The 15835-nt window shown below is 41.8% G+C and overlaps 1 protein-coding gene across 1 annotated transcript in view; it reads right to left on the bottom strand.

The window, feature by feature from the left end:
- The window catches only part of rsu1 (Ras suppressor protein 1), a 73202-nt gene that overhangs the window by 31545 nt on the left and 25822 nt on the right, over positions 1-15835 (bottom strand). Inside the window, exons 6-7 of the mRNA XM_030398701.1 lie at positions 11042-11156; positions 8984-9116 (exon numbers count right to left, since the gene is read on the bottom strand). Coding sequence (XP_030254561.1) covers positions 8984-9116; positions 11042-11156 — 248 coding nt within the window. The remainder of the gene's footprint in view (positions 1-8983; positions 9117-11041; positions 11157-15835) is intronic.

Genomic DNA, 15835 nt, shown 5'->3' with positions numbered 1-15835 from the left:
CCATGCAGTCCAAGAAACAATGGCACTTTTTCAGCTTAACTATGGTTGCACTATTTTATACCTAAACACATTGAGTACCTTTGTTTACATTTCAATTCGAACTAGAACTTCCTAGAGGAAAGATTTATAATTTAAGATGACTTTTTTTAATTAAAAAATTATCAACAGGTACCCTAATGAATTATTTGTTTATTACTACTTATAACTGAATCGATATCGAAGCATTTAAGTCAATATTAAATTGAATCGATATTGAATCGAATTGCGACCTAAAGAATCGAAATCGAATCGAATCGTGAGGTTCTTAACAATACCCAGCCCAAGAGTACATACCCTCTCAAACAATATCCCATATTAATGGACATTTTACTGTTCCAAGGTATTCCACTGAATGCCTCAATGTAGAAGGGGCATTACAAAATACCGTTTATCTTACCAAGAAAAATACCAAAGTACTATTATTACTTTCAATTTGAAGCTTTAGTCTATATTTAACTGTGTGTGTGTGTCCATGAGTGCATGTGTGTGTGTGTGTTTGTGTATGTGTGTTGACAGTCTTGAAAGATGAAGGACATTTAGTCTGGTGTGAATAAAGCTGTGAAGACTCAAAGAAGATCTCTCGGGGAAATTGTTTAACACCTGTCGAAAGACCGGCTGCTGCCAGATGTGTGTGTGTGTGTGTGTGCGGTAACTTTCACCGCTGCACTTCATCACATGCACTCATACATCTTTTTCACCATCACATCCTCACAAGCCCTCTTTAACACAGGCTTTTTGAGGCAGGAAGGCCATGTGGCAATGCTCCATCCACCAGGTCATTGGGGTGCTCCTCATTTTAGCTACATGAAGGAGATGACATTAGAGGATATAGTGCAGGGTGTTTGTTTGCAAGTCTTTAATGAGCTCAATAGATAGATTATGTATGTGTTGCTTTTAGGAGTGGTGACTTCAGAGTTGGCAGTGATGGATCACAAACATATAATGGCAGTCCATGGCAAAGCTCTCCATCATCTAGCCTGACAGACACAGGTGCCTGGTCGATTTGATCAGCGTGTCACTATATATAGCTTGTCACTGTATATAACTGTGTATATATATATATATATATATATATCCGTTCTCCCTTATGCTGCTTTCAAAGGTGGGGCCTCTAGGGTACTATAGTGTCTGTTACCAAGGTGTTGGCGGTGGATCCTCTGAGTCTCTGGGTAGCAATTTTGGCCTCTCTTGATTGGTCTTGGCAGCAAGTCCCACGAATGCTCTTTTGGATTAGTATCAGGAAAAATTTTGAGCCAAAGTTTCCAGGCCTAACATTGCATTGTCATGAGATGATCAATTTTGATCAAAACGATATCACTTATTAATCCTTTTAATGTTGTGACTGCCAGGTGTATTGATATGAAGAAGTAGACAGTCTCTGACCTCCCATGAATTTGTAGCTTTGTGGATGTGTTTTGCTGAGGAGGTCATTTACACAAGAAGAAATAATTAATTTCCAGTTGGATTTATGGTCTAATTTTAACATGTCCCATGTAGTTGCAACAAGGTCCAGTTTGAGAGAGTGTGATTCTCACACCGAGCACATTTAATGATTATTCGGCTACCACATCAGGAGGTCATCAATGCTATACTTTAGCTTTTTGTTTTTCAACAGTACTGCATGAATGTGAAAGTAATATGCCTGGGAAATTAATGATTTAACAGGAAGGAAAAAACTGTGTGTGCTGCACTCGTCTGAGCGGCTGACTGCGCTAACAGCTCTTGTGGTGGTACCAGACAAACTTTTATAGTGTAGGAGCCATTTCTGTGTTTGTTATTGTAGTTATATAAATGTTGTTTCTCATGCTGTTAGATAACTGCTACACCACACCGTCAGGTGCTTGCGTAAATCCAAGAGCAAACTTTTTTTTGCCAAAGTAAAAATGTTGTTTTTGAAAGGCTAAACGCCATCAAGCAGAATGTTTTTTTAGGTAAAAAATGTTGACGATTTGGGAAATTATTAAATTGATCCTTTATCAGTGTATTTTGACTTTTGGTCTTTTCATGTGCTCTGATATGATTAGTAATGTTTGAATTACATGAGTCAGAAGCAATCCCACGCGAAACAGAACAAAGACAAAAGTACATGCCATTTTTTTCCCGTATTTCTGTAAATGTGGAAGGCACAGAGCAATTTTTGGTGAAGTGCCTGAATGTTAATGCATAGACATGAGCCGCTGATCAATGGTTCTTTACAGTGAGTCATGGCCACTACAAGCAGAAGACAAAGATTGTTTTTTGACACAGAAAACAAGATGTTTATGGATGCCCATGCATGATTTTGAAAATATCCAGCCAATTAATCCCAACCTCTCCACTCGTGCTTCTCCACATAGTGAAAGTTGCATTTCAAGCCCTATTTTGTTTGTACACAATCTGTATAAATGAGGCCCCTGGACTGGACTGCAAGATTAATGAATTGTTAGTTTCACTGAAGTACACCTCTAGGTCATTTACACCAATACCTCCCCAGTTGAAGGTGGTTTTAATGTGGCTTTAATGTGGTTTATGTTGTTCACATTGTGGCAGTGTTATCTGCTGGAAAGAGTAGAGAGTATTTGTGTGCATTTGTTTTCATTTGCATTTATATACACAAGTATTTCATGAAGGCACAAATCACATAAAATTGTAATGTCATTCTTAAACAGATACATGCTGCTGTTTTGTGTGCCCCTGCCCCTTCTCCATCTCCACCCAGTCTCAGAAGAGTCATCAGCCGCCACCACCACCACCGTTTGGAATACATGGGTGGATTTTACTTGCTATTGCTCAAGTCAGATGCCTTTCTTTCCTTTTTTTGTATATTTCTTTGGCTTTATTGACAGGATAGTTGAAGATATGACAGGAAACAGGTCAAGAGAGGGGGGAGTGACACGCAGCAAATGGACCCAGGCCGGGAGTCAAACCTGAGTCCACTGCAGCGAGGACAAAGCCTCTATACATGGGATGCCTGCTCTACCCACTGAGCTTAACGGCGCTGCAGGCAGATGCCTTTCTATCACAAAATCTCCCAGTAGAGTCGAAGTGCTGATGACACATCATCACACATCATCTACTGTAATAAACATTTTCTTTTCTTCATACTAATGCCCCCTGAAAGAAATGAAATTTTAATATTTCACTAACATTTTAAAATATTATACCAATATTCTAGAGGAACATTATAATAATTTATACTGGATACTAATCCAGGTTTTGGATACTACATCTACAGTGGACAGATGGGACAGGAGACACTTGAAACCCTGTGCATTATGATATCTTTAATTATTTCATGAGTTCTTTTCCGATTTTAAGGAGTTAAACATTGGCCCAGTGCACTGGCACTGTCAGCTGCTGCATATATATAGTGCCTGAATAATTCCAATTTGTTCAACAAAACTATTTGGAAAGATGTGCACACAGATAGAAAAATCACTGCCATACACTGCTCATACAAGTATGCAAACATAATATGGAAAGGGATATGGTTGAGACATGGTCTTCTTGTCTACCTCACACACAGTCACACAGTGCAGGGATCAGTTCCAGAGCATGCCTCAGAGCAGCAGTATGAGGCATTCACACAGAGGATTTGCAGCATCTCCTTCTGCCTGGAACAAAGAATTCATAGCAGCCTTCTGCTTCATACTACTACCTCCAGCATTTCATCTCCATATGAGAGAATGCTGCTTAGACTAACATTCCTGTGCTCTAAAATACACATTGTATTTATCATATTTCTCACATTTAACATCATATCAGCCAATATACATATCTCAAATCCCATGCACCTGTTTGATTAGCTTTCAAGACAGATTCCCTTTGCCTTTTGAAATCATTCTGAGGTGGAAAATGGCTCAGATTCTTTAAAATATGTAGATTTTTTGCTTCTTTATTTAATCATGAATAAATAATTTACTGTTAATCAAGTCTCCAGTCAAACTTCCATGACTAACACAAGATTAATTCTTATTTGTTCAATAAACCTTTAGAATGAAGTGATGAGGAAAATTTAAAGGTTCATTTATTTATTTTATTTTATTTATTTATTTATTTATAAATAAAATGTTCACAGTCTGACAACTACACAGATCTCTCACTCATCAAATAAAAGAGAATTGACCCAAAAAGCAGTTTCACTGGACAAAACAACAGTATGTGGCAACTGTGTCATTGGCAACTTATATGAAAAAAAGATTACCGCATACATACATGGAAAAGTGTCTGCCATCCTGTCTGTCCTACCGACACTTCTGCCCAAAGAACAGCATCTGTCCCCGGCAGCAGAGCCAGGTGGCTCCCACAGTTGATTGGCGGTGATGATGTGACACAATTCAGAGCAAAAAACGTGTCAAAAAAAGAAACAACTCTATGTGAAAAGAGCTTTAGATTCAGACTAGGGAACACCACTCCACTTACATCTACATCAACCTAGTCCAACCCAATGCCTCATTGTCAACATGAGGTTTCCAGGTGCTATCATGTGGTCTATGAGATCATATCCCTGGTAGAGTGATTAACAGTAGTCTGTATAATAACTGTACAACTGGCATATTAATATTCATAACATTAGCTATATTTTTTTCCTTCAGACAAAGGTCATAAACATTTATTTAGACGACTTCACGTTCATGGTGGGAGCGGACCTTAAGACAATCATTTCCTATGGTATTCTCTGACCAGCCAGCCAGAGCAGTCGGACCAAACATCACGTTAAGTGAAGTCTGATTGGACCTAGAGCTATTCCTTTACATAGGCTACTTCTTACAAATGGTTGGTTAAGGGGAAATAAACAGGGTTAAATAAGACTCAGCAATGGGAAACCGGAGACAGTTGTAAACTAATTTTACAGAGACCTGGAATCACCGCAGTATCCCGATTCAAGCTTTTGCATTTGAACAAAAATCAAGAATCAAGTAAGAAATGGGGAAGCAGACTATGTGATGCTCAAACGCAGTCAAAACAGATACTGTTTACTAGGGTTGTACAATATAAAAACTCACGATTCCATAATTCTCACAACATTAAGAAACAAAGAAAAAAAATCCTGGAGATATCCTGTATCATTTCTATAAAATAATTCCTGGCAGCTTCAAAGCCCTCCTGCAACCTAATTTTTCAGACCAAATTTCCCTACTTCTTCTGTCTACGTTCAGATGATCAAGAGGGTCAAACCATCAGTAAAAATTGTTGGACGGATAAAGCTAAAAGTTGCCCTACAGGACAATTGACAACATCAATCTTGAAAATTATGAATCTTCAGTAACATCATATATCGGTTAATGTGTTGATGACATGGTGAACACAAAGACAATAAGTTCATTCCCCAACCTCAATGCATAGATGATAAGAGAGGTGAGGGCTGTTTCCGGAGCTTAAAAAGCTGCATATCGGTCAGGTGACAAGCTGGGACTCTAGAGGGACCTAAACACCAACAGCGGCTAGGTCCGCGGTTTTAGACAGAGGGCGGCAAATTGAGGGTCTGTTTAGGTCCGCCGATTTGCCGCCTCGGAGGGTACACTTATTTCCACCTCGCCTGCTAGATGAGCAGCTGCACAGCTGCTGAGATTCAGGAGATTCTAGCATCTCCTGGATCTCTAGCTGTTTCGTTGTGTTAACTTGTTGTTGTAGCACAAGCTAGAAACGGTCGCTACTTTCAAATTAAAAGACCCCCGCTAAGAACCCAGTTCTAAACTCCAATGGGGTGCAATATAAAGCTATTATTTTGAAGACAAATTCGTTGTCAACTGTTCAAAGCCCAACTTCGGGCTTCATGTCACGTCACATGTTTACGTGAGGAATATTACGCCTCCGTTTTAGAAAGCCGATCACAGCAGCTATCACATATCACCTAGCCAAAGATACGGCCCAAATAAACACTGTACAACATGAGGGATAAAAGGATGCCCTATCATCTTTGAGACTATTTTTTTTTTTCTTTTGTAAAAATAATTTCTCATCCAATGATTGAACTTGAACAAAACAAAAAAAAACATTGCTTTGGCAGAGGCATAGTAGTATGCCTCTGCCATACTACAAGGTTTTTTTTACTCATCAGTGCAATAAACATTTTGTGAAAAAATTGTGCCAGAGAATCGTGATCTCAATTCTAAGCAAAAAAATCGTGATTCACATTTTTTCCAGAATTGTGCAGCCCTAGTACAAAAGCAGGAGCACCGCTATCATGTATGAGGCCACACTGCCAGAATAGCAAAACACATTTTTTGTGTTAGAGCTATAAAGTCAATTTCAACTCCAGGGGACTGACCACTGTCAGTGACCACAGTGAGGTGAAAAAAATCCTGCTGAGAGGGAATATTAAATGGGCTGCTGGTTCAGAAAATATACTTGGCTGTGTACCAAAATCATCTGCTATCTGATGACATTGCTGACAGTTTTAACATCTCAATCTCACAGTAGACTGTTTCCACTTGCGTCAAGAGAGCTTTCATTGTCCCTATGCCTTGAAAAGTCTGTATTGTCTACTCTTAAGGATTACAGTTTTGTGGCTGTCACTGCCCTATTGAAGTGTTTTGAGAGCTTTATTCTCCAGCACAACAAAGACAACAACCCTGCCAGCCTGGACCCTCTCCCTTATGCCTTCAGAACAAACAGATTCACTGAGGATATAAATAGGGCCTGAGCAGGTCTCGACCTGCGAGGTCCCTATTGTTTTTCAAGTGACCACTTCCTCCGAAATCACCGCAAGCAAGGGCGCCATTGTGCACCTAGTTTGTGTAATTGTCATGTACACCATATACGAAATGTACAAAGATGTAGCAGTTTGTTGTTGTTGGTGACGTAATGAGGTCAGCCTGAGGTGGTTCTGTTACCACTAGTTGAAATGGGTACAGCGCCACCTATCGTACCGGGGTATGACATGCTTCGGCCAATAATCCGATTTTCTCACCGGCATGTATACTCGGACAACTGCAGCTGTCTGATTGAGTAGTATAGTCGAACTATTGCTGTAATCTGACTAAGCTGTGCATGACTGACTTGATCAGATTGGGATCTGGGGAATTTGGAGGCCCGGTCAACACCTTGGGCCCTTTATTGTGTTCCTCAAGTTATTTCTGAGCAGTGTTTGCGGTGTGTCAGGGCACATTGTCCTGCTGGGGGGCCACTGCCATCACGTAGTGTTGTTGTGATGACAGGGTGTACTTGGTTCACAACAGTTGGATGGGTTACTCATGTCATGTGAATATATAGTGTGTATATGTAAGTATACGTTAATAGGGATATTGTTATTTACATGAGTGCTTTTCCTATTTGGTCTGAATTTTAATGAAATAAGTAAAAGTTCCCTTTGATATTACTAATAATGAATGAGAAGAAACACCATTTCATTAGTTTAATATTTATTATCCCAAAAATTTAGACAATAATAAGGATAGCCCCAAATAACAAAAATTGACAATGTCAGTAGCGGGTGTTTCCACCATTTGCCGCAATGACAGCTTGACAGCGACGTCTCATGCTCCTCACTAGCCTCATGATGTTGTTCTGAGGCAATGCGTTCCACTCCTCCACAAGTGCTACACGCAGTTCTGCCAGGTCATGTGGGGGTGGGGTACGATCATCCAGTCTCTGCTTCAGCTGGTCCCAGACGTGCTCTATGGGGTTCAGGTCAGGGGACATTGCTGGCCATACCATATGAGGCACTCCGACTTCCTGAAGTCGAGCTGTGACAATTCTGGCAGGATGTGGTGGAGCATTATCATCCATGAACAGAAAGTTGGGGGTGTGCTGGCAGAATTGGGGGATGATGATGGGTTCTATGATGTCTCTGAGGTAAAAACGTGCAGTGACTGAGCCATCTACAATAACCAAATCTGTTTTGCGCTGACTGGTGATGCCTGCCCAGACTGTTGCACCTCCTCCACCAAAGGGAACCCTGGGGACCATGTTGACCTCGGCGTATCGCTCACCTCGCCTTCTCCTGCAACGCTGACGACCATTATTTCTGTGCAAGGTGACCCGACACTCATCAGTGAACAGGACGGTAGACCACTGCTGCATTGTCCAGGTCACATGGTCTTGTGCCCACTGCAAACGTTCACGCCGGTGTCTTGGTGTCAGTGGAGTCACCTGCAACGGTCGTCTGGCATTCAAGCCAAAGCGGTGTAGTCGGTTTCGAATGGTTTGTCTGGAAACCCTAGTACCCCTCACATCTCGTAACTGGGCCTGCAGCTGTGTGGCAGTTGCATAACGATGTCTGAGTGCATAGGTCCTAAGGTACTGGTCATCGTTGCGGTCTATCACCTGGTGGGGCTCCACTCCTGGGTCTGTCACAAACTCTGCTAGTAGTTCTGTGTCTGGATGCAAGTCTGCTGATGACACTTTGAGACACACCAAGTTCACGAGCAACATCTGACTGCCTGCCACCGACCCGAAGGCGCGCTATGGCCAGGTGGCACTGCTCGTCCGTTAAGTGACGTCGTGTGTTCATGGCTGTTTGAATGATGAACTTGGAATGACTTACTGACAATACTAGGTTTTTATACCCACATAATGTTGAAATTGATGCCACATTGAAAAGGGTTGTCTTTTAGTTTTTTGGCATTGGCCCAAATATGTAAGGCACACTGTACACGTGGAAAACACAAAATGAGGTGTGTCTATCACCCCAATACAATTGCCGCCCTATCCCAAAACTCTCTGAAGTGAAACAAACACCATATGAAATCCACTGAGTCTCTCACAATATCCCTAACTTATTGTGAGTAGTGTATAGATATATGTGTGTGTGTATATGTAAATATATATATACACATTTATACACACACAGATCTATATCCATCTATCTATCTATCTATCTATCTATCTATCTATCTATCTATCTATATATATATATATACACACAAACATACTGTATATACGTATACATATATGTGTGTGTGCTGTAAAAGGTAGGAATACATATGTGTGTGTGTGTGTGTCTGTGTGTTGTATTACTTACTACTTATAGGTCTCTGAACGAACATATTCAAAAACATGGGAGACACCCAGCTGGAACTGGTCTGCAATGGGAGTGACCCATGGATTATTCTCTGCTTTAAACACCTGTTTAGGACCAGTCAGATCCAGATTGCCTGCAAACATAGACAAATTGATCACATACATCATCTGTGTAGTACTGCCCTATTCACGTTAACTACTCACACTAACACTATAAGCTGCTCTCTGTATAACCACAAGATCAGGACTAAAAGCCTTTAGTTTGAAGTGGCACCACTGAGTTAAAGTCCTTGCTCTAGTCGTGGTATTGCTTAGGTTAAACCCACCCAAATTATCCCCCTTGCTCCTGCCTATTCTGAACACTCCTGTCCAATAGTTTCATTTGGCCCATGTGAAAAAAAATTAACAGAATGCCTACATTTTCCAAGTAACACCACTTGCAAATACAATCAAAAACAATGAAAAAGCCATCTTGCGTATAACAGCTATATCAAGCCCTGTAACTTCTCTTAACTGTTTTTCTAGTTGTACTGCTCGACTCCATTGGCGGCACTGGCTGCTTGAATGCAGACTCCAACTTCTCTTTAGCATTGGTTCATCTGATCTATCAGGGCCAGCACTGTCATAGCCTCATGACTCTGATCTTTTCTCAGGCAGCATTTGCCACCAGGCTGATCGTTGAGGGGCATTCAGCCTGTCCACACTGTCTCGCCCAGATACACTCGGCACTGAAGAGGGCAGCTGCCAGTCCGTCAGATGGGACTGCAACTTCTGAAGACTGCAGTGTGTTTATTGGGGAAACTACAGATAACAATCACCCTTATTTGCACTGAAGAGAAGCCGGAAAACATGATGCTTCAAGGCAGACAAATCACAGTCCAAGTCAATGGGACGTGCAGTTACATTTCTGGAAAGGTGCAAGCCAGGCCAAGACTTGTACAATGGTGTAGACAATAATGGTAAACAACTTACACATTTCATTATTGTTAAAGTGACTACAAGGAACTTCAGGTTTTTCATTGATTTTAGCCTGTTTGGACAAAAGCGGTCCAATCTGATGTGAAGATCTTTGCTAGCGCAAGCTGGCGGTGTGTGCATTTGTTCTGGAAACAAGTGCATTTGAAAATCTCAGTGATCAGATCAGAGCACAGGCATTAAAGTGAAACTCTCGCCAAAAAGCAACCGAGGCTTTATTTGGGATTGAATATGAGTCAAACCTTCGTGTAAAAGCATAATTATGACGAAAGAGGCACTTTTAAGATTTACCGTAGTTTCGGTTTTGGGCATGTTAATTTTGAATCGCTATTTTTAGAACACTAAGAAAGCTCGACACAACATGAAACTTTGCTCATAGCATCACTAGGGTCTCTACTCATGAACAAGAGCATTGAGAACATTGTTTGTGTAAACAGAGTTTATGAAAACGCTTGAGGAGCGGTTCACCATTACTCTCCTGCCTGTCAGGTCGCACTCGGGGATCGACACTTTTTGTCTGCCATGACGGCGACGCGCAGGAGGTGCAGCAGCTAACGTGAGTAGTTCAAAAACCTTCTTTTTCATAAACTCTGTGTACACAAACAATGTTCTCAATGCTCTCCAGTGTGTGCACTCCTGTTCAAAATTAACGTGCCCAAAACCGAAACTACGGTAAATCTTAAAAGTGCCTCTTTCGTCGTAATTATGCTTTCACACGAAGGTTTGACTTATATTCAATCCCAAATAAAGCCTCGGTTGCTTTTTGGCGAGAGTTTCGCTTTAACAAACAAAAAATAGCAGTCTTTTTGCTGATGGTTTCATTTGCTGTTACAGGTCATTTATAGTCATCAGAGGAATCATAAGACTTTTTCATAAACAAGTTTCTTGCAGACACTTTAAATAGCACAGGCAGCCACTGGTATTCAGCTACTGAAGCAGCAATGCTGTCAAAAAAACCCCCAAAAAAACAGCCAGAGTGTAAACCTAGGTTTTAACAGACATTCAGAGGTGTTTGGGAGCTTACAGTCCTTTGTGGGTGTGTGTGTGTGTGTTTGTGTATGTGTGTGTGTGGGGGTGTTCATACCAAGTTCAGGGGGCAGCACAGTCAGTCTGTTGCCCTGGATGTGAAGCTCTTTGAGGTGAGCCAACTCTCCTATCTCCTTAGGCAATGAGATCAGATCGTTATCCCTCAGACTCAACTGAACAAGAGGAAAAACAGGGGAAAGACAAGACAAAGTATTTTAACAAAAAAAGATCTGACACTTAAACGTACAATTTCCACTGCTAGAAGGCTCCCTATCAAAACAAAACACAAGACATTTGCAGAGTATTATGTGGTGAGGAGCTGCTCCCAGGCTGTTGAGAGCCGGTTCGACTGTCTGGAGCTAAGCCAGACCTGAAGAATGGGTACAGTCACACTGGATTTTGCTCTGACCCGGAGCCATTTATTGACAGGTTTCAAACTTTTGGGATTCAAAATTGTAGTAACATTTGCCCCTGATTGGAGCTGGATGGGAAAGGTACTTTACATCATGACAGTAGCATTACAAAGAGGGGGGGGGAAGAAGAGAGAATTGCAGTCTCTGGTAAGTGCCAAATGGTGAGCGTTTGCTTGCATTTAAACTCAGATAAACACTCTATGAGTAAAGGGCTGGATACACTGGCTGTGTGTGTACCTCGCGCTTTTCATTGCAGCGTCCATGTTAACAGGTTTGACCAGCCACGCTGGATGCATGAGACATGCTTATCATGCTTGTCATGGGTGATGTAGAGATTTAGAGTGTCTCCCATTTTTGCCACAACATGTGCACAGTTATCGGCAAAAATAGACCCGAGAACCACCTGTACACAGTCATATCCATATCATACCGGTGTTTAACTGCAACTTTAATGTCTGTATGTGTAGAATGTGTCACAGACATGAATAGAATACAAACAACAGGTGAGCTTTCCTGTGCATGTTTCTTTCACTTTCGCTCCCTCCCTCTGTTTCCCCCTTGTTTTTCTTGCTCATACAAAGGGGATAAGGCAAAATCGAGTCATCATATTTATTGATAATTATCAAAGGCAAACTTCATGTGAACAGATGGGGCAGGCAGGAGCAGCGCTGCAATCAGCAATGTAGCCACCACTACATAGGCAGCCAGTGTGTCCAGCCTATGAGGCGAATTAAACATTAAATTATTTGCTGGTGGTTAATACATCATTTAACAATCACCATGATGATGAAAATCTTTCTGATGTGACTCTGTTCACACACACAGTAGTTTTTAAGTGTTATTCATATTTAGTCTAGTTCGCTGTAGGGGAGTAAATCTTTGCCAATCTCCAATTTGATTTGATTCTGATTCAATTTTCAATTCAATAAATAGAAAAGGGGGGACTATTTTACTGTGTTACATTATGCTGTGTGCTAAACCATTCCCTGGGGCCCTTAATCTGCAGAAATACAATATGAAACACAACTGGAAATTAGGATAAATGATCTTTAGCTTTTCGATTTAATGAAGTCAACAGCACAGATTGATAAATTAATGAATTTGAAAGCATCTAACAGTCACCTATATGTGAATAACAAAATTAGGGGGTGTGCTCTGCTGAAAAAACAAATTCACCCCGCTGCTTTTAAGATGTGAAAAGTGGACAGGACTAGACATATTACTGAAACAATCAGCATTTACATCACATTTGTGTTTTTGTCAGCCCCTTAAAATGTGATCTTAATTAGGTGAATCCAATACACTATATTATATTGCTGGCAGTTTCTTTTTTTCTGGTCCATTGTCAGTGTGTTTCTCTCAGAAATGCCACTGTTTTTGAATTTTTGTTTTAGTTTTTCGGCTTAGCTTCCTCAGTATAGCCATGTTTCAAGCTTCTGAAGCTGACCACAGCTTTGTTGTGCACATGTGCTCCTGAGACAAATACCTTTTTAAACTGGGCGCAGGGATGTACAGTGGGGCAAAAAAGTATTTAGTCAGCCACCAATTGTGCAAGTTATTCCACTTAAAAAGATGAGAGAGGCCTGTAATTTTCATCATAGATACACTTCAACTATGAGAGACAGAATGGGGGGAAAGAATCCAGGAAATCACATTGTAGGATTTTTAATAAGTATTTGGTCACCTACAAACAAGCAAGCTTTCTGGCTCTCACAGACATGTAACTTCTTTAAGAGGCTCCTCTGTCCTCCACTCGTTACCTGTATTAATGGCACCTGTTTGAACTCGTTATCAGTATAAAAGACACCTGTCCACAACCTCAAACAGTCACACTCCAAACTCCACTATGGCCAAGACCAAAGAGCTGTCAAAGGTCACCAGAAACAAAATTGTAGACCTGCACCAGGCTGGGAAGACTGAATCTGCAATAGGTAAGCAGCTTGGTGTGAAGAAATCAACTGTGGGAGCAATTATTAGAAAATGGAAAACATACAAGACCACTGATAATCTCCCTCGATCTGGGCTCCACACAAAATCTCACCCCGTGGGGTCAAAATGATCACAAGAACGGTGAGCAAAAATCCCAGAACCACACGGGGGGACCTAGTGAATGACCTACAGAGAGCTGGGACCAAAGTAACAAAGGCTACCATCAGTAACACACTACGCCGCCAGGGACTCAAATCCTGCAGTGCCAGACGTGTCCAGGCCCATCTGAAGTTTGCTAGAGAGCATTTGGATGATCCAGGAGAGGATTGGGAGAATGTCATATGGTCAGATGAAACCAAAATAAAACTTTTTGGTAAAAACTAAACTTGTCGTGTTTGAGGAGAAAGAATGCTGAGTTGCATCCAAAGAACACCATACCTACTGTGAAGCATGAGGGTGGAAACATCATGCTTTGGGGCTGTTTTTCTGCGAAGGGACCAGGACGACTGATGCATGTAAAGCAGAGAATGAACGGGGCCATGTATCGTGAGATTTTGAGTGAAAACCTCCTTCCATCAGCAAGGGCACTGAAGATGAAACGTGGCTGGGTCTTTCAGCATGACAATGATCCCAAACACACCGCCCGGGCAACGAAGGAGTGGCCTAGCCAGTCTCCAGATCTCAACCCCATAGAAAATCTTTGGAGGGAGTTGAAAGTCCGTGTTGCCCAGCGACAGCCACAAAACATCACTGCTTTAGAGGAGATCTGCATGGAGGAATGGGCCAAAATACCAGCAACAGTGTGTGAAAACCTTGTGAAGACTTACAGAAAACATTTGACCTCTGTCATTGCCAACAAAGGGTATATAACCAAGTATTGAGATGAACTTTTGTTATTGACCAAATACTTATTTTCCACCATAATTTGCAAATCAATTCTTTAAAAATCAGACAATGTGATTTTCTGGATTTTTTTTTTCTCGTTTTGTCTCTCATAGTTGAGGTATACCTATGATGAAAATTACAGGCCTCTCTCATCTTTTTAAGTGGGAGAACTTGCACAATTGGTGGCTGACTAAATACTTTTTTGCCCCACTGTATGTTGTTGTGACGGGAGACAAAAACAGCGATGTCATTGTCCACCATGATGTTTAGCTATGGACATTGCCATATGGCAGTTTGGCATCGACCAATAATACTACATAACTAATAACACACATTAATTTCTGGGGAAATCTCAAGCTGGCTCTCCACATCCTTCAGGTACCTCCAGAAAACTTGCTGTCCAACCATCTGAACACCCCCTACGAGCTACATCGCCAGTACAAGCTTTTTGTCCATTTCTGTCCACTTCACAAACCTCACTTAGCATGTGGGGACTACAAGCTTTTTGTCCATTTCTGTCCACTTCACAAACCTTACTTGGTTGTGGTATAAAACAGTCAGGGTCATGGCTTGGGCTTCAGAGCAGGTTCCTGGAGCCCCAGAAAACAACACTCTTTTTTCTGCAACAAATCATTAGCTCATGGGGGGTTGACCCAAGTTCAATTGACTGGGCTGTCCACTCCATCCAGGGGCATCCGGGGAACCCTATGGAAGAAACTTTTGGTCGCTTGTATCTGTTTTCTAATTCTTTCAGTCACTACCTAGAGCTCATATGTCAGGGTTGGAACATGGTTGACTGATAAACAAAAGCTTTGCTCTCTGGCTCAGGTCCCTCTGTACCTGCAGTACTGCTGATGCTTCACCAAAATGCTTGTCCAGCTCAAGCCTCACTTTCACATTACTTGTGAACATGACCCTGCGATACTTGACAGCCTGCTGGTGGGAAAACTATCCGTCATGCTCAAATATTAGTCGTTGTCTTTGCTGCTTTTGGTTGCCTTATTGAGGCTGGAGCTCACCCAGTTGGGAAAGTGGCTGACCCTCATCATGACCACATCATATTCGGCTGCACACCGTCCCCATGCCTCCGGAACACAGCAGAACCACATAAACCACAAAAAACAGAGATGCAATTCTTAGGTTTTCACTAGACATTCTCCTCACTATAACTGCACCTTGAGGTCCTGCCCTTGAATCTGATGAACAGGGATCAGATAGTTACTCCCTGTGGGGACATGTTTATAGGCCTTCTCCAAGTCCACAAAACACATGAAGACTGGATGGGCAAATTTCCATGACACCTCCAGCATGTCTGCAAGGGTAAAAAGCTGGTCCACAGTTCCAATCATTGTTCCACCTGAATCCAAGAGTCAATAAACCATCCAGCATCCTGGAAGGGAGGCTGAGCAGCGTGATAACCCCTCTCCAGCAAGTCTTACAGATGCTCGATCAGATTGGGATCTGGGGAATTTGGAGGCCTAGTCAACACCGTAGGCCCTTATTGTGTTCCTCAAGCTGTTCCTGAGCAGTGTTTGTGGTGTGTCAGGGCACATTGTCCTGCTGGGGGTCCACTGCCATCGGGTAGTGTTGTTGTGATGAGAAGATGTACTTGGTCGACAACAGTG

This window comes from Sparus aurata, chromosome 19 (genome assembly GCF_900880675.1).
Source record: "Sparus aurata chromosome 19, fSpaAur1.1, whole genome shotgun sequence".
NCBI classification, from domain to species: domain Eukaryota; kingdom Metazoa; phylum Chordata; class Actinopteri; order Spariformes; family Sparidae; genus Sparus; species Sparus aurata.
The sequence above is the reverse complement of the archived record's forward strand: the minus strand, read 5'-3'. Positions and strand labels throughout refer to the sequence as shown.